Genomic DNA, 26,246 nt, shown 5'->3' with positions numbered 1-26,246 from the left:
GTTTTTTTCTTCTTCTGGCAGATATACGTAGCCTACATGAGCTTATGTGGCATGCAACTTCACAACTTAAAGGTAAGAAACTTTCTAAATTAAGTGCACTTTTGCTCAACATATTTTGCTCAGATCACTTCAAGCTGTAACACTTTTAAGTTTATGCATGTTTTTTTTTTAAATCTATATGATTAAATGACCACGTAGTGACAGTGAATGAACACTTGGTGCAAACGTGCATTTAACACACACACACACACACACACGCAATTTTCTTTTTGTCAATGATAAATAGAAATTCAAACAGATGAATGCAATGAACCAGTAATTTATTTATTTAAAATATGAATTAACATGCTTAGATTCATTAAATAATAAAACTTATTTGTATTTAATGCATTTTTATGAATTAAAATAAGGTCCCCTTTATAATACTTTATTTTAAAGTGACATGGTTACACGTTACATGTAGCCTACTTAATATCCCAGTAAACAATTACCGTCTTTCAACGTTGAAATTTGGTTGAAAATATGTCGGTCCGCCTTGGACTGGTTTACAACGTGATTTCAACTAATAGTTTTGGCCGGACTGTTTGACTACGTGTTTTCAACTGATCATCAAAGATACCACATGTTTTCAAATGATAATCTAAGACAGGATAAGTCTGTTATACATGCTAAAATAACGGAGAAAAACAAACTACCAAACCATTTTCATTATTATCTCAAATAAATTGAAAGAGTTTTACAAATTCCATTTAGACGTTGAAGATCGACCTGTTTTCAATGTTGTAAAGTCGTAATTAGATGTTGAAGATTTACGTCTATTCAACGTAAACGACTTTTTGCTAGCTGGGATAGTAATAACAGTAAATTATGCATAATTAAAAGTAACTAACCCTAACACTGTAGTAAGTACATTAATAATTATTACTAAGTAGCCTACTTATTTGTGTAATTACACCATAACAACATCACCTTAAACTAACACAAACTCCTTGTACCTTCCTAATTTATTTATCCTTCTTAAAAAAAAAATCATTAAATGATATTAAAAAACAAAAACTACAGGGCATCCAGCATCTTTTTTGAATACAAAATAGTTTTTACTTTTAATATTCACTTAACTCATTCTCTTTTTTTCAGAGTAAGTGACAAAAGTGAACAAATGCTAAACATGGATATAAGAACCGAAACAAACACATCTGAAGACGAAACCCTGAACTCCTTAATTCAGTCCTCAAACTGTTGTACACCACCCACTATCCAAGTTGAAGGTGTCTTAGATGGTCTGGAAGACAGTACAAAACTGGTGGGTGTTCAAGTGATCTTGATTTTGGCTTACAGCACCATCATCGTCTTTGGCGTAACCGGGAACTCTTTGGTCATATATGTCGTGTACAAGTTTAGAAATTTACACACGGTTACTAACTATTTCATTGTCAACTTGGCTGTAGCAGACTTGTTGGTCAACACATTGTGTCTCCCTTTTACTTTGATGTACACTCTCTATGGAGAGTGGAAATTCGGACAGGTGATGTGCTACTTGCTGCCATACTCACAAGGTTTAGCGGTCCACGTTTCAACCATCACGCTCAACATTATAGCGCTGGACAGGTACCGCAGCATTGTCTACCACATGGAAACAAAGATGTCCAAAGACATGTGCATAGTCGTGATTGCGATCACATGGGTGGCAAGCGCGATCCTTGCCAGCCCTCTAGCTATCTTCCGTGAATATGTGACCTTCGACCTAACGCCTGAGCAGACAATTCAGGGTTGCGCAGAGAAGTGGCCTGGAAGTAGCGCGGATGGGACAATCTACAGCATCGCCATGTTTTTCCTGCAGTACGGGCTGCCACTGTCTATCATTTCTTTTGCGTACACTCGAATCTGGAACAAGCTAAGAAATCATGTCAGCCCCGGCGGTGGCCGTAGCGACCGTCATCAACGGCGACAGAAGACGACGAAAATGCTGGTGGCTGTAGTGGTGGTCTTTACCGTTAGCTGGCTGCCCTTTCATGCCTTCCAGCTGGCTGTGGATATTGATAGCAGTGTATTGGAAATGAAAGACTTTAAATTGCTCTATACAGCTTTTCATATTGTGGCTATGTGCTCCACCTTTGCCAATCCCATCCTCTATGGCTGGATGAACAGAAACTATAGAAGATCTTTTGTGGTTGTTTTCAAATGTGGAAGGTTAAACAACGGAATGAGAAGAGTTTGTAGCAGTGAGGCAGTAAGTGAGAAAAGTACACGCAATAAGCAAAACGCAATCAGTGTAGCCTTTAAACAAGAAAACACTCTGCTGTGATGGCCATTTGCTTTTTGAGATTTCAAAACAAAATGTAAACATAAGGAGAAAGTCTACTGTAAAGAAGGACTGTACGTAAATCTGAAGACTGAACGCTACAAATATATGAGACAATTATGGTGAATTTGTGACTAAACACTTAGTTTGGAATGTTGTATTTAGTTGTTAAAATGTAATATGTATTTGTTTATATGCAGAATCATCATTTGATCTGTAAAAATAAAACTCAGTGAGACAGGGATCTCATGTTAAGTATATTCTAGTTTTTCTGTTTGCTTCCTGTGAAAATAAAGGGGATTTTATGCAAAATGGTTGTAAAAAGCCAGCAGTAGGAAGACATCAGGGCAAGTTGGAATCAAGTGTTTGCATTTGATCCTGTCTATAAAAAATAATTTCTGACAGTGCAGTAGTCAATTCTCAATATATATATTTTTAATATATGTGGTTTAATTTATATAGAGAAATAAGGACAATAAGTTAAAGTATTTGCTTGATTGTCTGTACAACTCACTTGAATTTAATATATTGGTGCCTTGAAAGCTGGTGTGAAACAAGTTTAACAAAAGTATAAAAGGTTTATACAAAAATGCATATGAATCAACAAATTCATTGGGCAGTGAGGCAGCAAGCCAGGTGCTTTCTGTTTCAGACACCCCATATCTCGCAGGTAATTAGGTTCCTCTAATTAGATTACGGTCGAGACTCTCGTTCCTGCAAAGGGGCGGAGTCCCTGTGCCTCTGCTGCCATCTAACGATCCTCCGAGGGTTCTTCCATCTCTGGGTCTGAAGAGGGCCCGGAGAGAAGTGGGGGGAGAGAATCCTCACTACTCTCATCCGCCTCTGCTATCGCCAGCGGGCAGCAGCGTACTCAAATTTTCAATAAAACAGCAGTTATTTATTTTCAATAAAACAGCAGTTTCTTCCATCTCTGGGTCTGAAGAGGGCCCGGAGAGAAGTGGGGGGAGAGAATCCTCACTACTCTCATCCGCCTCTGCTATCACCAGCGGGCAGCAGCGTGCAGTTCGATAATGCAACCAACCCTCATCGTGCGGCTCCTGCCCCAGTGGTCTCCCTATGGTCCCGCTTGTATGGTCTCTGCTCATTCGGACCATCAGGCTCGGCTATGCGATTGAATTCGCCCGGCGTCCCCCCAAGTTTCAGGCCATCTACTCCACTACAGTGAGAGCAGCTGATGCCCATGTTTTGCAAGCGGAGTTCCGGTCCCTGCAGCCGCTATGAGGTCAGGGCACTACAGTCCCTACTTCATTGTACCTAAGAAAGGAAGTGGGTTACGACCGATCTTGGACCCTTCGAGTCTCCACAAACTACCGTTCAAAATGCTCACGCAGAGAAGCATTTTTTAATGCATCCGTCCCCGAGATTGGTTTGCAGTGATCAACCTGCAAAAGAAAAAATCTTTTTTTCTGGTGGATACTGCCACCTAGTGGAGTCAAACAATATAATCAGCAGGTCCCCAGAGCAAACAGTACCTGAATCACAGATTTTCAAAGACAGGATTCTAAAAAAAATAAAAAATAAAAGGCCTATTTTTTTATGTTCATCGTAATATTTTAAAAGCATACCATGCTATTTTTTAAGTTTTGCAATCTGATTTAGTAAATTTGAAGGGTTTTCTGTACAATGACACTAGCTTTTTAAATTTCCTACACTGTTTGTGTCTAGGGTGAATATTTAAACTTGGGTGTGTTAAATTCAGGCGGAATTCCAAAATATGCCTTAGAGTGGAAGAGGTTAAAGTATTTGCTTGATTGTCTGTACAGCTCACTTGAATTTAATATATTGGTGCCTTGAAAGCTGGTGTGAAACAAGTTTAACAAAAGTATAAAAGGTTTATACAAAAATGCATATGAATCAACAAATTCATTGGGCAGTGAGGCAGCAAGCCAGGTGCTTTCTGTTTCAGACACCCCATATCTCGCAGGTAATTAGGTTCCTCTAATTAGATTACGGTCGAGACTCTCGTTCCTGCAAAGGGGCGGAGTCCCTGTGCCTCTGCTGCCATCTAACGATCCTCTGAGGGTTACTTCAGGCAGTGGTACGGGTGACCTGAGGAACACGGTGAGCACGCTTCCTTCTGGGGAACTAACCTCCAAGGGACCCTCATCCCTCTCACGCTCCGCGACCAGTAGAGCTGCCGACGGAACGTGCTTGACCATCCACGAGGTGTGTACCAGTCGTTTTCTTCGGCACTCCCCACGATGAACAGATGTCGATCGCTGCAATGGAGGGCGGATCAGACTTCTCTGCGGATGATGATTTCGCGCCACTGCCCCCTTCGGGTGTGGCAGTGGTTCTCCCGAGTCGGACCCAGAAATGATGGCCATGCTTTCCTGGGCCGCCAACAGGATCAGGCTTGAGTGGAACCCTCATCGTGTCCCGAGCCCTCGAGCCTGGATGATCGGTTTCTCGGGGTGGCACACGCTGGTTCTCACCCCAGTGCCTTTCTTCCCAGAAGTGAATGAGGAGCTAACTGGGGCGTGGACGGAACCTTTCACTGCCAGAAACCGTCCCGGTGGCTCCTCCTCCCTCACCGCCCTTGATGGCAGGGCGGCTAAGGGGTACACACGCATCCTTCCAGTGGAGCTGCCCATTGCAATGCAGCTGTGCCCCAACTCCATTTGGTGCGGAGAGCCGTGTATCCCTTCCCGGGCCTGAGAGTACTCGTCGGAGTTACCGGCAAGGCTTACAAGGCCTGTGGGGAAGCCGCCTCTGCCACACACGCAATGGCGTTGTTGCAGGTCCATCAGGCCAAGGCACTGAAGGACCTGCACAAGCGTGGCCATGATTCCCAAGTTCTTCAGGAACTTCGTGCTGCGATGAAGGTGACCATGCGGTCGTTGGGTCGTGCGATGTCCACTATGGTGGGCAGCAAAGCCAGGGGTAAGTGGCCCTAGAATGGGCGACCCGGAGATGGATGGGACTGCTCTTCGGGAGATGGTGACCGCACCACTACCTCCCCCGGGAGAAGGCCGGGTGGTAAATCCTGTGTTTCCTTTTGTTTTCGTTCAGCCGCTGGCGTCAACACCAGCGGTACTCAAATTTTCAATAAAACAGCAGTTATTTATTTTCAATAAAACAGCAGTTTCTTCCATCTCTGGGTCTGAAGAGGGCCCGGAGAGAAGTGGGGGGAGAGAATCCTCACTACTCTCATCCGCCTCTGCTATCGCCAGCAGGCAGCAGCGTACTCAAATTTTCAATAAAACAGCAGTTATTTATTTTCAATAAAACAGCAGTTTCTTCCATCTCTGGGTCTGAAGAGGGCCCGGAGAGAAGTGGGGGGAGAGAATCCTCACTACTCTCATCCGCCTCTGCTATCACCAGTGGGCAGCAGCGTGCAGTTCGATAATGCAACCAACCCTCATCGTGCGGCTCCTGCCCCAGTGGTCTCCCTATGGTCCCGCTTGTATGGTCTCTGCTCATTCGGACCATCAGGCTCGGCTATGCGATTGAATTCGCCCGGCGTCCCCCCAAGTTTCAGGCCATCTACTCCACTACAGTGAGAGCAGCTGATGCCCATGTTTTGCAAGCGGTGTTCCGGTCCCTGCAGCCGCTATGAGGTCAGGGCACTACAGTCCCTACTTCATTGTACCCAAGAAAGGAAGTGGGTTACGACCGATCTTGGACCCTTCGAGTCTCCACAAACTACCGTTCAAAATGCTCACGCAGAGAAGCATTTTTTAATGCATCCGTCCCCGAGATTGGTTTGCAGTGATCAACCTGAAGGACGCATACTTTCAAGTCTCGATTCTCCCTCGACACAGGCCGTTTCTGCGCTTTAGTTTGAGGGTTGAGCATATCAGTTCAAGGTCCTGCCCTTCGGGCTGTCACTGTCTCCCCGGGTCTTCACGAAAGTCACGGAGGGGGCCATTGTTCCCATGAGAAAACAGGTCGTTCACATCCTCAACTATCTTGACGACTGGCTAATACTAGCACACTCTCAAGATCGGTTATGCGAACACAGGGACCTCGTGCTCAGGCACCTCAGCTAGTTGGGTCTTCAGGTCAACTGGGAAAAGAGCAAACTCTCCCCCGTGCAGAGGATCTCTTTTTTCGGTATAGAGTTGGATTCGGTCGCACAGACAGCGTGCCTCACAGAGGAACGCGCTTGGTCGGTGCTGAACTGCCTGAATACGTTCAAAGGCAGGACAGCGGTCCCACTGAAATTCTTTCAGAGGCTCCTGGGGTGTATGGCAGCGGCATCAGCGGTAACACTGCTCGGGCTATTACATATGAGACAGCTTCAGCACTGGCTTCATGGCCGAGTCCCGAGATGGGCGTGGCATCACTCACTGGGTGACAATCACACAGGCGTGCCGCCAGACCTTTAGCCCGTGGTCAGACCCCTTGTTCCTGCGGGCAGGGGTGCCCTTGGACCTGGTGTCCAGGCACGCTGTGGTGTTCACAGATCCATCACCCGCCATCTCCTCCTCTGGAGTCAGAAGCATCTGAGGTCACTTCCTGCCATGTATTTCCCCGGTGTGCTCAACCGTGTGGCTGACGAGCTATCACGAGCTGTGCTCCCGGGAGAATGGTGACTCCACCCCCAGGCGGTTCAGCTGATCTGGAGAGAGTTTGGGGAGGCTCAGGTAGACCTGTTTGCCTCCTCAGAGACCTCCCACTGCCAGCTGTTTTACTCCCTGACCGAGGGAACACTCGATAGTGTCCGTGCTTTCCTTCTTGCAGTAAGGGTTGGAGCGAAGGCTTTCTCCCTCCACCCTCAAAGTACATGCTGCTCCTATTTCAGCATATCACGACCACATAGATGGTAAAACAGTAGGAAAGCACGACCTGGTCGTCAGGTTCCTCAGGGGGGGCGAGACGGTTAAATGCTCCTTGACCCCCCTCCATACCCTCTTGGGAACTTTCCCTGGTGCTTCGAGCACTCTGGAATGCTCCCTTTGAGCCTTTGCAAACAGCAGACTTAAAGTTTCTCTCCATGAACATTTTGCTGCTGGTTGCACTCTGGCCTCTATCAAGAGGGTAGGGAACATGCAGGCATTTCCGGTCGACGAATAGTGCCTAGAGTTTGGGCCGGGTGACAACCATGTTGTAACGAGACCCCGTGTTCTCACCCTAAATGGGTAGAAGCACTGAGAGGCCCAGCTCTGTCGGCTTGTTGCACCCTACTGTGCACCCTTATTACTCCAGAGAGAAAAACCTGTTGAGTCCTCCAACACCCTCAGCCTGGAGGGCGGAACCTTTATCCGTTGAATCCTGAGAACCGGGTCTAGACTGGGTCCCATATGTGTGACCCTGTGGGGATCCCACATGTGTATTTCTTCCACGGCTGCTCCTAAACGGAAGCCTGTGTCTTTCCCTTGGGCTAAGTCACCCAGTATTCATATGAAGTACAACCTATGTGTTAGTCCATATGTATATCTCCACATAATTCCTTCGGGAAAGAATGTGGGTTCTGCAACGTTCTCGCTTCCTAACAGAAGGATGGGGTGGGGTAAGCAACTGTGGCCCTTTGGTAGGGATTCCTATTCGTTTGTCTCGTCGGTCTCGACGTGGCGTCGACTGACCGACTGCAGAGGAACGTCAAGGTTACATATGGTCATTAAAACACAAATATTCTCATAAAATGATGTCTTAAGTTCATTAAACAAGAAGTCTCTGTGGTGGGATGTTGTCTCAACCTGTCTCTTATGGAGATTCCATATTGGGCAAAGATCATGTGCAATGACAACTCTATATTATTTAGAATTATAAACCATAATATATATATATATATATTTTTTATAATAAAAAAAATAGATTTTTTTTATTAGTTTTGATATAGAGAGGGATTGTGATTTTTTGCCCATGCACCAGACAGATACAAAAACAATAAATAAATATGGTTTACAAATGAAATGTACATTAAGATCAGTATTCCTAATTCTGATAGCCAATGGCCCCTGAAAGATCAACTGACAGGAACAGACCAATCCATACTCGCTGCACAACAACATAAAAATAGAATAAGAGGCTCTCAAAGTATTGATCCTGTCAATGACTGTCCTGCCCGTCTTTGAATGTCCCAAAAGCCACTTTTATTATATCTACAATTCACAATTGAATTCCTGTTTCTGCACAAAGCTATTTATCCACAGACATTATTGCATTAGGGATTTTTATTTCAAGCAGATGGCTTTTAGCCTAAAAAATGATAGGCATGTGCATTACCACTATAACGCTAAGGACACAGAATCTTTAAGGTAGTTCCTAGTAGTCACTTCACTTATTTTACCGAGGATGCCAAATTTCCATTGCTTCAGTGTTAAAGTCTTTGATGCCACAAGGAACAATATTTCCCCTCCTACAGGGATAAAAAAAGGTTATAATATACTTTATACAATAGCAGAACATTAATTGGTAGGGCACAGGGTGCTGATGGGTAAATTCATGCCCATGAGTCATCAAATATTAAAGAACCATTTATAAAAATCCCAGGCTTTGATTACCTTTGAAGAGACCAATTCAGCAAAGTGCCTGCAAGGCTCAGAAGGCTGATTAACTGAGTTTAAGAGAAGTAATATAGACACAGATATACAATTTCAAGATATGTTTTATAATATATATAATACAATAAAGTTTAACAAGAACAAACAATGAAAAGGTCCAAACTGTGAATGTTTTGTCAACAAGTAAACAAATTCCATAAAAGAACATAATTTGAACACATGATTTAAAAAACAAAACACACATTTAATGTATAAAAGGTTAAGGCTTTGATAAACCTACAATGTGATGATAAAATAACAGCACGTATTTATCGCTATCTCTCTTATCTAGCATGTTTATGATCAACTTTATGATATTTAGACAAATATCTTAAAATCGCTTTATAACTTAAAGACTTCTTGATGAAAATGATATGTAGTGTTACAGTATTACATTAAGGGAATTTTAGTTTAATTTATCAACGATTCCTGAAATTAGTATATCAAATGTCAAAAAAGCAGGTTCAATTAAATTAAATAAACCTCATTTTCCAAATGGGATGGTTTTATTAGGTGGGCTCCAGGGTAGAGGGGGCTCATCCTGAAGAATAGCCTGTATCCTTTTTTCATTTCTCTCTCGTTTTTGTTGAAACTCTTTTCTTCTCTGTAATAAAAAGGACCAGGACCAAATAAATTCAACATCAGAGGCAAAACAATGAAAATCTTTTGTTTACAGTTTGCTCATTAAAAAATAATGTAATTTAAATAATGTTAAATCATCTGTTTAAATGTGTGTATATACGTAGGAATCTTTAGTGCATGGCGTGACAAATGAGGACTGAACAACCCCACTTAATAGAAATATGACTGATCTGCCCTTTTCACACACATAACATACACCATAATGACAAACATTTTATGGCAAATGCCATTTAAGAAGAGTTCCAAGAACTTTTTACTATAGAACTAACTTTTTAATAAATAATAAACAGCAATGTCATGGAAATATATTTTCTACAAAACTGTTTTACAGTGCAAAATGATATGTGTGATTGGGAAATTGTGTCTAAATAAATTTCCTGTAACATACCAGCCATTTGTCGTACATCTCCAAGGCCATTTTTTCATTTTCCTCCTTTTCAAATTTCTCCTCCATTTCCTTTAATTTCTCCTTCCTGCGTTCTGCCCTTACCTTCTCTTCAATGACATCCTTTTTTCGGTCACTCCTATGTAATATGTAAAATAATTAAATGAAAGTCATGTTCTGCAAGACGGCACATTCATTAAATTCGATCTATAATCTGAGGCTTCACAAAGGGCACATTTACATCTAAAAGGGGTCCAAGTATGCCCCTTTTTACAAGATGTAATTTAAATCTCAGGTGACCCCAGAATGTCTGTGTAGTTTCAGCTACCCCACAGATCATATTTTATATCATGTTATAAATGTCCATTTCTGAGTGGAAGGAAAAACATGCTGTTTTCATCCATGTATCTGAACTGCTACTCAGAAAACTACATGTCAGACAGCGCATCCCTTGAGTATTAAACTAAGTTCTCTTTCATGTGTTATTGCGCTTAAACTGTGTGTTTTTGACATAACCTTAAGTGTATCTGACAAAGTTCAGATAAACACAGTCGGTGATGTCTGATCGTAAACAGCAAGTAAAGAAATCACATTTGTATGTTAAATCTGTGTATTGGAGTGAAAGCAGTAATATACAGTACCTACAGCTTTATATGCTGTTAATATGAATCAAACAACAACAGAAAAACAGAAAACTACTCACTGCTCTTAAATTGAATTAACTTTATTAGCTTTAATAAGAACACATTTCTTACTTAAATGCTGCGGTTAAATAGGGTTGCCACCTCCACTGTGGCAAAATAAGGGACACCCACCCAACCTTGCAACAGAAAACATTTAATATTATTTTGATTATTTTATTAATTTTTAAAGAACTCTATCAGGATATGTCTGTGTGCCTTAAGCAATCATTCCCATTCAGTCAGTCACGTTCTACGTTACGTCGGACTGATGTCATGGGGTCTCACCTCCACGTGGTAACAAAAATAGCCAATGGTTATGGTCAGTGAGACTTGCATGCCGAGTCACACCTACCTGGACATAGGTGTCACATGTCTGTCCTGTCTTGTGATGCACATGGGTGTTTTGTTATTTTGGGCCATGTGCTCTTGTCATTGTCTGGTCCCTCCTCCTTGTTATCTGATTATTGGTTTATTTGTCTCACCTGTCCTCCTCGTTACCCTCCTTTGTTTGCCTCCGTATTTAGTCTACCTGTGTTTGCGTTCCTGTGCTTGTTCGTTGTTATTGTTACGTGTGTTAGTCGCTTGGAGTTCTGTGCCTGTCCTGTTCTGCCAAGTCTGTGTTGGATTAAGTTCTGAGACCTTGGATTTCTTTTGTTGGTTTGTTTATTTTATGTTTTATCTTTATTAAACCTTTTCATTTCACTCACTTGAGTCCACTTTTCCATTCCACTACCCACCGTGACAGAACGAACGAGACCAATATGTGGATTCAGCGGAGCGAACTTTGTCCTGCGGAGAGGGAGAATGGGATTTCTTTATTTAAATATTTTTCCATATGCGCTCAAAGGAATGAGGAGAGGAGGGCAGCAGAGTCCTCATCACTGGTCTCATTTGGAATAAAGTCGTCGTCACTAGATCCGTCCAGTGTTGGGACTTCATCGATGGTTTTAGCCAGCCTCGACTCTGCACACATTCATCAGAAAGGACGGAGGAGGAGGAGGAGACCTGCGCCTATCCATTCAGAGTCGGTTCATGTCGTCGCTGCCCAGTCAGAGACTGTTCTCGTTCCGTCTGCCCAGTCAGAGACTGTTCTCGTTCCGTCTGCCCAGTCAGAGACTGTTCTCGTTCCGTCTGCCCAGTCAGAGACGGTTCATGTTCCGTCTGCCCAGTCAGAGACTGTTCGAGTTCAGTCTGCCCAGTCAGAGACTGTGCACGTTCCGTCTGCCCAGTCAGAGACTGGTCACGTCTGCCCAGTCAGAGACTGTTCACGTCACATCTGCCAAGCCAGAGACTGTTCACGTCCCATCTGCCCAGTCTGAGACTGTTCACGTCCCATCTGCCCAGTCTGAGACAGATCTAGAGATGCCCATTTGTGGGGCCGCCAAGGCAGTGATGGACTATTTGGAGCGTCTGGCTCGGATCCTGGACATGCCAGTGTCTGCTGTTCCTGAGCTGGAGTCAGTGTCTGCTGTTCAGTGTCGTCCGGAGCCAGTGCCTCTTCCAGAGCCGGAGCCAGTGCCTGTTCCGGAGCCCTAGCCAGTGCCTGTTCCAGAGCCGGAGCCAGAGCCAGTGCCTGTTCCAGAGCCGGAGCCAGTGCTAGTACCTGTTCCAGAGCCAGTGTTTGTTTCTGTGTTTGTGTCTGTTCTTGTGGCTTTTACAGTTCTGGTGTCTGTCCCTGAGCCAGAGCCAGTGTCTGTTCCAGTGTCCCCAGACAGGATGGCCGCCGCCGGGTCGGTGTCTGTTGCTGTTCCTGAGCCGGTGTCTGTTGCTGTTTCTGAGCCGGTGTCTGTTGCTGTTTCTGAGCCGGTGTCTGTTGCTGTTCCTGAGCCGGTGTCTGTTGCTGTTCCTGAGCCGGTGTCTGTTGCTGTTCCTGAGCCGGTGTCTGTTGCTGTTCCTGAGCCGGTGTCTGTTGCTGTTCCTGAGCCGGTGTCTGTTGCTGTTCCTGTGCCGTGGTCGCCCTGGCCGCCCGAGGGGCCTTCACCGCCCTGGCCGCCCTCTTTTCCATTCTCCACTACCCACCGTGACAATAGGGGTATAAATAGGACCGGGATTACTCACTTCATTCATATTTTGCTTTCCATTCATCTACAGCTACAAAGAGTACATTTCTAAAAGCAAACAGCAAACAAAGGCAATTTTAAAGGATTAGTTCACTTCAGAATTAAAATTTCCTGATAATTTACTCACCCCCATGTCATCCAAGAAGTTTTTCTTTCTTCAGTCGAAAAGAAATTAAGGTTTTTAAGAAAAACATTCCAGGATTTTTCTCCATATAGTGGAGGCAGAGCCAGTGCCCGTTCCAGAGCTGGAGGCAGAGCCAGTGTCTGCTGTTCCAGAGCCGGAGCCAGTGTCTGCTGTTCCAGAGCCGGAGGCAGAGCCAGTGCCTGTTCCTGAGCCGGAGGCAGAGCCAAGGCCTGTTCCAGAGCTGGAGCCAATGTCTGTTCCAGAGCCAGCGCCTGTTCCAGCGCCAGAGCCAGTGTTTGTTTCTGTGTTTGTTCTTGTGACTATTACAGTTCTTGTGTCTATTGTTCCTGAGCCGGTGTCTGTTGTTCCTGAGCCGGTGTCTGTTGTTCCTGAGCCGGTGTCCGCTGTACCTGATAATGAGCCACCGTCGTGGCCGCCCGAGGGGTCTTCACCGCCCTGGCCGCCCGATGGACTGTCTGCTTCGCCCCGGCCGCCCGATGGACTGTCTGCTTCGCCCTGGCCGCCCGATGGACTGTCTGCTTTGCCCTGGCCGCCCGATGGACTGTCTGCTTCGCCCTGGCCGCCCGATGGACTGTCTGCTTCGCCCTGGCCGCCCGATGGACTGTCTGCTTCGCCCTGGCCGCCCGATGGACTGTCTGCTTCGCCCTGGCCGCCCGATGGACTGTCTGCTTCGCCCTGGCCGTCCGATGGACTGTCTGCTTCGCCCTGGCCGCCCGATGGACTGTCTGCTTCGCCCTGGCCTCCCAGGAGTAAGCGGTCTGTCCCTCCCGTCCTGCCCTGGTGTTTCCTTCCGTCCCGCCCTGGTGTTTCCTTCCTGTCCCGCCCTGGTGTTTCCTTCCTGTCCCGCCCTGGTCTTATGGAGCGTCTGGTAGCCGCTCCGTAGGGAGGGGGTAATGTCACATGCCTGTCCTGTCTTGTGTTGCACATGGGTGTTTTGTTATTTTGGGCCATGTGCTCTGGTCGTTGTCTGATCCCTCCCCCTCGTTACCTGATTATTGTTTGATTTCTTCCACCTGTCCCCTCTTGATTTGTTCCCTTCTTAAGTCTCCTCTTGTTTGCAGTCTTTGTCGGATCATTTGTCTAATGTCTCCTGTTCCCCGTGATTCCCCGTTTCATGTTAAGGTTCAGTTGTTTCATTCTTATTTATTGTGTTTTTCCCCCTCGTGGGTTTTGCTTTGTGTTTGTTTATTTTTGTAATAAATTACCATTCTCTGCATTTGAGTCCTCACACCTTTTTTACCTTGCACGTTCCGTGACAATTTTTGACTGAAGAAACAAAGAAGGTGAGTAAATTATCAGTTAATTTTAATTAATTGTTACTAGGAGATTACTCCAAAAACAGCTATTTTAATTGCTACTTTGTCTGCAGCTTGTCGTGGAATGTTACTACCGGTGTGAAGGTGAATTCCAGTGGTGTTTACATCAGTGCAGCATACACCCCTCGGCGCTTCAGCTAAAAGAGCACTTCCTTAAAAGAGCAAGCTCGTGTGGTCAGCGTCTTTTCAATATGTCTTTCCATCCTTGTGTTTCTGGATGAGGTAATTTACTGACGTTTGCTGGCTGGATGATTGGTTCCTGGGTGCCGCACACCGCTCCAGTGCCTTTCTTCCCAGAGGTGCATGAGGAGGTTCAGAAGTCATGGAAAGGACCTTTCTCTGCCCGAAGCCATTCTTCTTCCTCCACTCTCACTATCCTCGATAGTGGGGCCGCCAATGGCTACGTGGACGTTCCAGATGTGGAGCGTGCAATTGCCCTCAAAGTGCCCCCTGGCAGAAACATCTGTGCCTTCGGTCCAGAGCGAGTAACACAACAGCAGCCCTGGCTGCTAAGGCTTACAGCGCCCCTGGACATGCCGCCTCCGCCTCGCATGCCATGGCCATCCTGCAGGTCCATCAGGTAAAAGCTCGCAAAGAGCTGCACGAGGGTAGTTCTGAGCCGGGGTTGTTGCAGGAACTGCGCACAGTGACTGACCAAAGTCCGGCCCTCGGCCAGAAGATGTCCACTCTGGTGGTCTAGGAATGTCATCTCTGGTTGGACCTGGCTGAGATGAAGGACGTAGATAAAGTTTGCTTTCTCAACGCCCCCATCTCCCAGGTTGGCGTTTTCGGCGACACTGTTGAGGACTTCGCCCAGCAGTTCTCCGAAATCCAGAAGCAGATGGAGGCCATGAAACACATCCTGCCTCGGCGTGACTCTGCCACCAAGCCGCCGTGCGGTTGCCCACAGCCTGCTCGTCACCGATGGCGTCCCCTTGCGGCTGCAGCGGCTCCGGGTAGACCGGAGTCATCCTGTCATCCTCTCTCTGCTTTCACTCTGACTACCTCTGCTGGCATAACTGATCTTATTGTGAAGTCTAATTCCACATCCTGCCCGCTTGATCCTACACCTACTGTTTTGCTTAAAATGTGTGTCCCAGAGGTTGCACCTTTCATAACACATATGATAAACTAGTTTAACATCAGCCATTGTTCCAGCAGAATTAAAAATGGCTGCAGTGGCCCCAATCCTCAAAAAAACCTTGACCATCTAAACATGGACGATTACAGGCCAATATCTAATTTACAATTCTTAAGGAAAATTCTTGAAAAGGTGCTAATGGTCTTTTTGAACTTCTTCGATCTAAGTGCTGCATTTGACACAGTCTGCCATCTCTTGCTCATCTCTTGCCTTTCTGATATCGGCATCACTGGTCCAGCTCTTTCCTGGCTCATTTCCTACATCAGCGACAGAAAGTATTATGTCACTATACAAGGGTATAGATCTGCCACTGCTCCGCTTACACAGGGTGTTCCTCAAGGTTCAGTTCTTGGCCCACTACTGTTCATCATTTAAATATATCCACTTGGTGACAAAATACGTATGCATGGACTTCAATTTCATTGCTATGCTGATGACATTCAAATTTATCTTACCACCAGCTCTGATAGGCCATCCCTGCCCGACTCACTCACTACATGTATCAGGGATATCAAGCATTGGAAGTCCCTGAATTTCCTCAAACTAAATAATAACAAAACTGAAATATTGATGATTGGTTCTGCTACCTCAGTCAAAAAGATGAACGTGTCCTTTGATATCGATGGGGTTCATGTTTAGCCCACATCATCTATCTGCAACCTTGGTAGATTATTTGACTCAACTCTGTCTTTTGGCTCTCAAATTTCTTTTCCATCCTTTTTTTCCATCTTCGTAATATGGAAAACTTTTTTTCCATCTTCGTCATATTGCATGTCTTCGATCTTCACTCACTCTAAGCTGATGCTGAAACCTAAATTCATGCATTAATCACACGATGTCTGGATTATTGCAATGCTCTATTTCTTGGTCTGCCCAAAAATCTTATTGCAAGATTATGGTATTTTCAAAACTCAGCAGCAAGAGTTCTCACCTCCACCAGGCGTTCTGCTCACATTACACCTTATGCTGCATGATCTTCACTGGCTACCCGTGGCATCACTTTAAGATGTTACTTCTAACGTTTAAGGCACTAAATGGTCTTGCACCTCCATATCTGTCTGATCTAATTTATTCCTAGCCTTGCCCAGTCCCTTAAATCAGCTGAACTTGGTTTCTTGTCCATCCCTCGTTATCGGTTGTCCACTGTAGGTGGAAGGTCATTTAGTGTTAATGCTCCTACATTATGGAATTCACTACCCCTTACACTTCGTAATACCTCATTTGTGGATACCTTCAAGACTCATCTAAAATACTATCTATTTAACATGTATTTTGGTTAATGTGGCTGTATGTGTCCTTATGTGTTTGCAATGTGTGTGTGGGTTTGTAAATGTTTTGTAATGTACAATATAAAGCGGCCTTGAGCTATGGTAAGGCGCTATATAAATAACACTTCTTCATCTTCCTTCCCCCAGAGGAGGGATAGGTGGAGCATCTTCAGTTTCATTTAAAGGCCACATTCTCAATAAAAGAACAAGTTCCTCAACCTCTGGGCCATACTGGGTCTGTGCTGGCAGTGAGCAACGCTCCGCTTCCTCACTCTCAGCCACACCCTCATTCGCCATGGGCAAGGAGTCCGCAATTCGAGGATGCACTGCCTCTTTACGCCTCCCTACCCAGTCCCACAGGGGACCCATGGAGCCAGGTAAGTGCACCACATTCACCGCCCCTACTCCGCGACGCTCTGCCTTCTGGGGTTGGGCCCCCGCGCTCCTACAGAAATACTACAGAAACTGAATAAAGTAATCAAATGTAAAATGACACTGGGTAGTATTTTAGTCCTGACTAAATTAAATACATAAGATATTAATCCTGATTCCTTAAAATAAAATCTATCTTTTGTTGTTTTGACAACGAAATGAATGACATGGCTGCTGTCACTTTAAGAGCGTGTGCATGGATCCTGAGTTCATCATACTGTCACATGCATTTTATGCTTATTTAAGACATAACAGGCCTTGTGCAACCCATGAGAGAGAGAAGACGCAGCACCGCTGAATCACTCACGCTGTTTGTGAAATTGCGTCTCGCACAAAGTTTTAAAATGACTGATTAGATTTTTTTAATCTGTGGGTGGCATGCACCAACAATGATTAATACTAAATCTAGATTAAATCAAGGTTTATCTAATAATTCTGTTGCACCAAACTTTAAACCTTGTTTAAAAATAAGCAGGTTTACATTTCAGATTAACTTGAATCCTGTTGCACCATAACTTTAAACTCATATTTAAATTTCAATTAGGGATAAACTTTAAACTTGCAGGTGATGATGTTTAAATAAAATAAAGTGCACCTACAATTAAAATATGTGGCTGTTTGAACAAAGACAGAAACAGTGGGTCTTTAGGTCTCAGAGCAAATAAAGCACATTGAGCCGGCAGAGTGTGAGGGTCGTGGCGGCCCCTAAACTTAGTTTGCTAACGAGTATGGGATGCGGATCCGTCACTCATCTCGGTGCACCTCGGTGTCGGACAAAGAAAAGAAGAGAGGAATATATTTAGCATGTAATGACATTGGTGATGATAAGGTAAGCCCTGCACACGTAGCTGCTGGGTGGCGATTAAACGGACATGGTGGCGCTATCACGAGTGGAGATAGTCACTCTGCGAATCATGGCAGTTTTTTTTTCTTTTTTCAGTTGTTTTGTCATATGTTATGCTGCCATATTACTCCATTAATTGATAAGCTACTATAAATATATTTACCGGCTTATGAAATGACCATTAGCATGCCTGCTTTATCAGTAACGGTCTCTCTACATAACAGTTTATAAAGACAGTTGACATTTTAAAAGTTTATTTCCTTTATCGGCAAGAGCTATTTTCATAGGAGAGAGAGAGTTTCTGGTGGTCAATTGAAGAAAATTAAAAATTAACATTGTTACTGTTTAATAACAACAACGGCGAATCCATCATGGTGGAGAAAATTAATCATAAATGAGGTTTTAATAGCAGGTTAAAATTCTAATCTGCGATTTGTTAAATCGGTGTTTAAAATTAAGTGGTGCAGCCCAGATCAACAAATCCTAGATTAGCTCTAAACTGTGCCTAATTTAATCCTTATTGGTGCAACCCACCATGTGTGGATTAATGTGTGTACATATGGATTATATTCACCCTGTGTGGATTCATTTACTGTGTGGATTAATTTACTAATACAACCTACATGCTAAAGTGAATCAATGTTTGCGGGAATTTCCCATATTATAAGTGGGAGACCTGCGGGAATGATTAGAAAATTATGCGCAATACCTTTCCTGCGCCATTCAAATTCAAGCCCTGGGAACTCATAAAAAATACTGTGTTCAAAATGAACATCACTTAATATTACCCTTTCGTTTGTTGAACTGTTGTATAAAATCAATGTCACATTTGAAATCGTGTGGATATTCAGGAGATTGCATTCTTGCTCGTAAAATATATGATCAACATTATAAACAAGAACTCACACAAGGGTATGTTTTTGTATCGAAGAGAATTTGAATCTAAAATCAATCTCTATGCACAGTCTGTGTCTATATTTGTTATTTATGCTAGTAAGTGCTAAATCCCCACTTTTAAAGGTATATTGTTGAGAACGGCAGTAATTTATGCAATTTGCTAAGGCAGCAGACTCTGCATGCGACGCAACATATCAAATACATGCTGCTTATGTGGATGCAGTCATTTTTGACCGCAAAAGATGCGGTAATTTGATTGGATGTCATCTATTTATGGCATTTTACCTGCTAGAAAGGCCGTGGATTTTTACCATTATAGGGTGGTTACGTAAACACACTGCCGACACACACTTATGTTCAAATGTATAACAGGTATAATAAATTTTCTATAATGTATTAATCAATACATAATTGCATAATAACTTCAGCATGATCAAATGTGAGCTATTTATCAGTGGCGACTGCTGGTCTTTCAAAGAGGGGAAGCACATTTTCGGCCTACATCATAAAAGCTGTCCATTTATTTATAGCCTAGCTAGCCTAGCCTACTGTATGAATGAATGAATGAATGAACAAATTAACAAATGATCTAAACTCGAAATGTGGGAATTAGGTTAAACAAGGAATGTGGTGTATAAGTATGTGAAATGTATGATGAAAATTGGCTAGCAATTTCGCCCAGCAAATACCAAGAAATAGGTTGCACCAGTTTGTCTTTCGACTACATTGGCAAAATCCACGGTGGGACTGAGCTCGAATAGCTTCAGCGTCAGCAACGTTTTATAGTAAAAAATCGCTGTCAATCAAAAGGAGATGTAGTCTTTCGACAAGCCCTCCAATCATCACGCAGAAGCCTGGAGTCCAGGCCAGCCCACTCCTCCATTCACCCCCAGAGACGCTGAGCGTCTGTGGGTGGGACATAATCGCTGCATTTATCCAATGAGTGTCTAGTTTCGTTGCACTGAAAAAATAAACTGTTCAAAGCAGCCCCATTGAAGTCAATGGACGCTAAGCTTCAACAGGGAAATGCACTGTGACGCTACGGGAATGTATGAGAAGGAAATTGAGTGGGCCGACCTTCTATATGTAGCTGATTCGAACGAACTCGTCTTCGAGATGAACATGTTCTAACGCATTTTTAGTCAATAAAATGTTAACACAATAGTACATATTTTACCATTAATTTTTTACACTATAAAAATAAATACCCACTGTATCATATGTAATTTAAATGTCTTTCTTACCATTCAGTGAAAGCAGAGTTGCATTCCTTTTTTCTTTCCTCTTTCTCCCTGACTTGCTGTAGTTTTTCTTTTCTCTCACTCTGCTTCTTTTCCTTTATCCTGTCTTTAAGGATACTGTCATGCTCCTCTTTCCACTTCTCAAAAACCTGATTTTGTAAATTAGATTGTGATAGCTTTATGTGAATAATAGTACTAAAATTGCATTTAGTAGTATATACTGCTGGGTATCATTTCTCTCTCACTCACTTTCACGCTCTCTCTCTCTCTCTCTTTCTCTCATTTTTATTTACCTTTATTTAAAACACCATAATTTTTCATTTTTAGTCATGTGCTGTGGCAAATGTATTTTTTAAACTACATTAAAACTCTCCCAATTAATATTATGAAGTCACCAAAGCTTCATGCATTTTTAAAACAATTAGCAAAATTAATTTAGCCTAAGGTAAGTACAGTACATCACAAAGAAGTATATGTCAACTTCCTATTATTTCAGGACAGATACTGCTTTCTCCAAACCCTACACACACCAGAATAACTAATGATAAGAGTAAAGCCTTCAGACCCCGAAACCCCATCAGACAGCCCAGACATCAGAAAAAAAAACAAGAAAAAAAAACAGACATGACAGGGACAGTTCTGAAAGCGGCTTAAATGCTGGATCTAAAATGCCTTGAAGGCATTGTTATGAAGTCCTTGACGGGCATGGTGGTATTTTTTTAGTGTGACAGAATATAATTTCTTTTCACCAACCATTATTTTTTCTATTGATGTGAAAGCAAAGATTTTTGTTAATCTTTTTTTTTTAACCATAAAGTATGGCTGTTTGAAAATATAGTTTTGGTGTCGTGCACACCTAACGTGTGCATAATTGTGGATAATTTAAAAACAAATGTCTAGAACAAATCCTTTAATACTTTTTAATACAGTAAACGGTTTATAATCACCAATGAAAAATACTGACCTGTTTTGCGGTTTCCTTTTTTTCTTGATTTTTATCCATTTCCATTTGTTGTTGCTGGATTGACTTCTGTTTTTCTTGGACTATCTTTCTGATGACTTCAGATTTTTTCTCTTTCCAAGCATCATAAGAGGCCTTTGCATCTGCAATTTTAGCAAGCTTTTCCTCGAAGGGAAATGACAATAAATAAATCATAACATGACTGTGGTGACTAAAGAATTCAATTAATTTATTGCAGAAAAAATGTGTATTGAACATTTTCTGGTGCGTCCGAAATTGCATACTGTCTGAGTAGTTACTATGTTTGAAGTTTATCTTCAAGATGGTTAAAAAAGTACGTTCTATATAGTATGAATGTATGTTGTTAGTCGTGTGACCTACAAATGTCAGTTGCGTCGCTTCACTGCCTTTCAATAATCCTCTCCCATGGCCTCGTGGGAGTAAAGCCTTCATCGAATGTGCACTTCAGATTCTCGGCGGTAGTAGGTAGGGCTGGGCGATATGTAAAAAATATTTTATCGATAATCGCCTCAAACAATATCGCCATATCCGATTATATCGTCTACCCAAGCCCCGCCCCCAACATGTCCCGCCGGAGACATCACTGCCGACATACACCGTTGAGTTTGGCTGCACTTTATCTAATGATAGCCTGGAATTCAGCTAGTTTAATTTAATGATTGAAACGTTAAAGGTTTGAACAAGGAGAAATGTTGAATACAACTGAACAGAACAGACCCCAATTTGGTGATTGTAAGAATGGTGAATGCATGTTGATGTCAAGGTGTACTGTCTTGCCTATTTGTTTTTCATAAGGTCCGATATTTCTCTTCTTTTTTAGGCGTTGTCGTCTGATTTAATGATGATAAGTATAATTTCCTAATTATAACGTGTAGCGCTGTTTTTAAACTTGTATTCAAGCTATAATATATTTGTTATTTGTCTAAAATTAGGGAGTAACACATTGTTTTGTTCTGCATGAGCAAAATAGTTTTTTCCCCCCTCCTTCTTTCTGGTTTTAGAGTTCCAAGGTCTGCAACATGTGCAACATTTAAATTAATATTCAGAAACGAGTAAAGTTACTTCTACCATTTTTTATGGACTTTTATTATACTGCGAACCAAAATAAAATATTGGAGATATCTCTGCTATTCTGAATTAACAGGATAGTTTAACTTTTTCGTCTGCAGAACAAAAAAAACAACAACAACCACAACAAAAAAAAGTATGAAAACGAATAGCGTACGAATAAAAAAATCATATAAAGATCAAGAAATCCAGAAAAAAATGTTTAACAGATTTACGAATGTAGCCTAAGGATAAATGATGTTTGACAGGGAACGCATCTCAAAGTCGCATTCACAGACTCATGTTGTCGTTGGAGCTAATAAGCTAATTAAAGTTACAAAAGTTCAGTGAGTGATTTTCTTTTTCTTTTGTTCTTTGATCAACATTAAATGTTGGCAGCTGTCAATGCATTGATTCAATAGACATAGGCCTAACTGTTCAGCCGTTTAAGAGGAAACCAACTGTGTTTACAGGGATATTTTGAACTTGAAAAAAGGTGTGTACTGACGTCTTTTCGTGGTTGAAACAACAATTCTTCTGATGGTTATTTGATGCTATAAATGAACAAGAAGGATATTTGTGAGATATAATTGTGTGTGTATTTGTCCGTGCACTATATGAGAAGCGGGTCTCTGTGCTCGCTTTGGATGTACGTGCAGCTCAGAAAAAGAAATGTTCTCTTACGAGAGTATCTCTCGTACTGCATAATATCTTACGCTATGGGGAAAACCTTTTTTCCACGAGATATTGAAGCCAAAAATTATCCTTAATTTTGAATTAATTTAAAACGCTGTGCAGCAGCATGCAGACATAGGCGAGACGGCTTGCGCGCCTATTGGCTGCCCTGCGGCAACAGCAGCAGCCTATCGAGAGTGGCCCTGCGTGACACATATCCAATGGGGGTATTTTGCGCCTATTTAGTCACATCCCGTTAGAACGGGCTTGGTCTCGCCCTATAAATATAGCTCGATTAGGCTGGTACAACTAATTTTCATCTCTTCAGCGTGCCGAGCCAAACTCAGTAAAGAGGATCGCCATGTCATCTGCGTTTCCTGCCTGGGTGAGGATCATGCGGCTCTCGCTCTCGTCAACGGCGGATGCCCTCACTGTGAGCTACTGCCGATGGTGACTCTGAGGACTCACCTGGCATCATTCTCAGAGCCTGCACTTCAGCCCGCTGTAGCGCCGCGCCGTAAAAAGCGCCGTGCCCAGCGCGGCTCCGAGCCTTCTCCTGCCCGCCAGAGCTCGCCGGTTCGCCCGCCAGCTTCGCCGGCATCGCTCGAGTCCCTCCCCGACGGACAGTGGCCGCCGTCCGCCGCCGCTTCTGCCATTGAGGTCGACGAAACAGCCGAGGCCTGTTCTATCCTGGCATCAGATAGTGAGGATTTGGCGAGCTCTGTGGACCTCCCCTCTGCTATCCGCGAGCCTTCTGGGAAACGAGCCGGCATTGAATCAGAGCTGATGCGTCTGCTCTCTCAAGCCGTCGACAACCTCTGCCTCAACTGGGAGGCGCCCGCGCAGCCTGCGCGCAACCGACTGGACGGATGCTTCCTCAAGAAGGACCATGTGCCGTCACAATCCAGGCCCGCGCCTTTTCTTCCTGAGCTTCACAAAGAAGTCGCGAGGTCCTGGGGCACCCCCCTCTCGGCCAGGGTGCGTACCTCTGTCTCAGTTGCATTCTCCACTGTGGACGGTGCAAAAGACAAAGGATACCTTTCTCTTCCCCCAGTGGAAGCAGCGGTAGCTTCCCATCTCTGCCCTCTGCTGGACGGCGAGCGCAGACGGCGCTACCACCTAAAGCCTGCCGAGTGACGTCAGCCATGCACGGTCGCGCATACGCCGCCGCTGGGCAAGCCGCGTCAGCATTACACACGACCATCTTGCAGATCTTCCAGGCCGACCTTCTCCGAAAAATGGACGAGGAAGGCGCTGAGTCGATCAGCATTGCGGATTTGCGGAGCGCTACAGACCTGGCTCTACATGCTACAAAATCAGCTGCACAGGCCATTGGGCGGAACATGGCCTCACTCACCGTGGCTGAGAGACATCTGTGGTTGACGCTGTCTGAAATGACTGAAGCGGAGCGCTCTTTATTCCTCGACGCGCCCATTTCGTCAGCTGGCCTCTTCGGATCTGCTGTCAAAGATTTCGCGGACAGATTCCAAGAGGTTCAAAAGACATCGCAGACGATGAAGCACTTCCTCCCGAAGCACTCTAGTTCCGCAGCAGGTCGCTCTAAGCAGCCGTCTGCCCGGAGCTCCCAGCCGCAACCTGCACAACCCGCTGCCGCTGCTTCTCAACGCCGCCAGGCCCGAGAACAGAGACCGCGCTCTCGCTCTGCTGGATGCTGTCCCCCTTAGCGCGGGCCCCGGCCGAGGATCGAAATCAAGCCAGAGGTCTCAAAGCCTTCCAAGCCTTTCTAGGAAAGCGACGGTGTTCAAATCCCGCTGCGGACGGATTTTTCGCTCGTCCAGTTCCATGCAATGTGACTGTTCCAGCGTATTTAGCAGTCAACAAGCCGGTCCATTTGCCCGCTTGCCTGCACACAAAAGCCGTTTTTATGGCTACCCAGATAAATCCAATAAAGAGTGTATTTTCTCTTGTTCCGGCCACGGCCGATGGCGTTATGAGTGTTGTAAGAATGCCCACGTCTCAGTGCCCATTCCCACACGCAGACACAGCCCGCCACAATACAGGGCTAGCACAAATAAGATCGACTCATGTCGATTGTGCAATAAATGTAGTGTACGTGCCCACGACACAGTGCCCACAAACACTACACGAAGCATGTCCCACGGTTTCTGTAAAAACGAAACCAACACATTTTCAGTCGGCGCGAGCCGACAGTGTTCTCAGTGCAGCGAGTGTGCCCGCTATCCCGCGCCCACATTCCCTCACAGACATGCCGAACCCCACGGGGCTGGTCCCGCTCGCCTTCTCTCCACAACCTGTCAGAGAGAAGCTGAGCGCGATCGGGCTGCCCGCTGTCGTCAGTGCACACCCCGCCTCGGACACTGCAAACACAATGTCTATTTCTCAGCACACCGGAGCTCTCCGGCCGCCGCTATGCCGCGGCCAGAGCCCAGATTTCATTCCTTCTCTAGCTATTCACGCAGATGCGTGGGCAAAGCTTCCCAGGGTATCAGAATGGGTGCTGAATACTATAAAAAGAGGCTATTCGCTATTCGAAACGACGGTAAAAAACGAAGTATCTCATCTACTTCGAGCCGAGATAGTGAAATTGCTGAGCAAAGGGGCCATAGAACCTTTATCTCAGGCTCAGAGCGAAGGGGGCTATACAGCAGGTATTTTCTGGTACCGAAAAAAGACGGGGGTCTCAGACCCATTCTAGATCTGCGACAGCTGAATAAAGCGCTCGCGAAGCGCCAGTTCAGAATGATTACAACTAGGAAAATCCTCGCACAAGTTCGCCAGGAGGACTGGTTTATGTCAATAGATCTGAAAGACGCCTATTTTCAAATACAAATAGCGTCACGTCACAGGCAATTCTTGAGATTCACCTTCGAGGGCCAGGCATACCAATACAAAGTCCTGCCGTTCGGCCTGTCCCTGGCACCCCGTACATTTACGAAGTGCATGGATGCGGCTCTCGCACCCCTGAGACTCCAGGGCATGCGAATTTTGAACTAATTGGACGATTGGCTGATTCTAGCTCGATCACAATCAGAGCTCATAGAACACAGGGACACATTATTCGAGCAACTCGAGAATCTGGGTCTCACAGTCAATTGGGCGAAGAGCTCGCTGTCTCCCAGCCAGAAAATTTCTTTTCTGGGAACAGTGCTGGACTCGCTATCTATGACAGCGCGTCTGTCACCAGAGCGCGAACTGGACATTCAGCACGTTGTGAAATCCCTCCGCCACGGCTCGATAGTCCAGCTCAAAAGGTTTCAGAAAATGCTGGGCCTCATGGCCTCAGCACCTTCAGTGCTCCAGCTGGGTCTGCTTCGCATGCGCCCACTGCATCTGTGGCTGAAAGCGCGAGTTCCGCCCAGGGCATGGACCGCTGGTCGGTTTCGCCTCCGGGTCGATCTGAAATGCGTTTCAGCTTTGGCACCTTGGAAGATAACCGACTGGTATCAGTCAGGTGTGAGTCTGGGGTCTCCCTCGGGTGTGAAAGTGGTGTCCACGGACACCTCCACCTCGGGATGGGGAGCGCTACTCGAGGGCAGACCGTTCTTTGGCCAGTGGTCAGAACGGGAAAAGCTCCTACACAAACTGTCTGGAAATGATGGCAGTCGACAACGCGCTACGGAGCTTCTGTCCCTAGATAGAGGGTCACCACGTCTTGGTCACCTCCTGGTCACCTCCTGGTCTGGGCTCAGCACAAC

General features: G+C 44.6%; 2 protein-coding genes across 3 annotated transcripts in view; one reads left to right on the top strand and one right to left on the bottom strand.

Annotated features, from left to right (window-relative positions):
- Positions 1-1,168: 1,168 nt before the first annotated feature.
- On the top strand, positions 1,169-2,305 carry npy2r (neuropeptide Y receptor Y2). The gene has a single exon (XM_077232217.1). It carries the CDS (start codon positions 1,169-1,171, stop codon positions 2,303-2,305), a length of 1,137 nt encoding a protein of 378 aa, XP_077088332.1.
- A 6,553-nt stretch (positions 2,306-8,858) lies between these two features.
- map9 (microtubule-associated protein 9) overlaps positions 8,859-26,246 on the bottom strand; it is a 33,383-nt gene continuing 15,995 nt past the window's right edge. Inside the window, exons 11-14 of one of the 2 annotated variants that reach the window (XM_077232416.1) lie at positions 20,830-20,991; positions 19,869-20,014; positions 9,842-9,977; positions 8,859-9,415 (exon numbers count right to left, since the gene is read on the bottom strand). In XM_077232416.1, the coding sequence (XP_077088531.1) occupies positions 9,296-9,415; positions 9,842-9,977; positions 19,869-20,014; positions 20,830-20,991 (564 nt within the window). In that variant the 3' untranslated portion in view covers positions 8,859-9,295. The remainder of the gene's footprint in view (positions 9,416-9,841; positions 9,978-19,868; positions 20,015-20,829; positions 20,992-26,246) is intronic. The other variant, XM_077232417.1, reaches the window with a different exon arrangement.

The sequence above is a fragment of the Siphateles boraxobius genome, unplaced genomic scaffold, assembly GCF_051911475.1.
Source record: "Siphateles boraxobius isolate OS27281-9 unplaced genomic scaffold, OSU_SipBor_1 17, whole genome shotgun sequence".
Lineage (NCBI taxonomy): Eukaryota > Metazoa > Chordata > Actinopteri > Cypriniformes > Leuciscidae > Siphateles > Siphateles boraxobius.
Note: the sequence above shows the minus strand (reverse complement) of the source record. Positions and strands in the feature narration are given on the sequence as shown.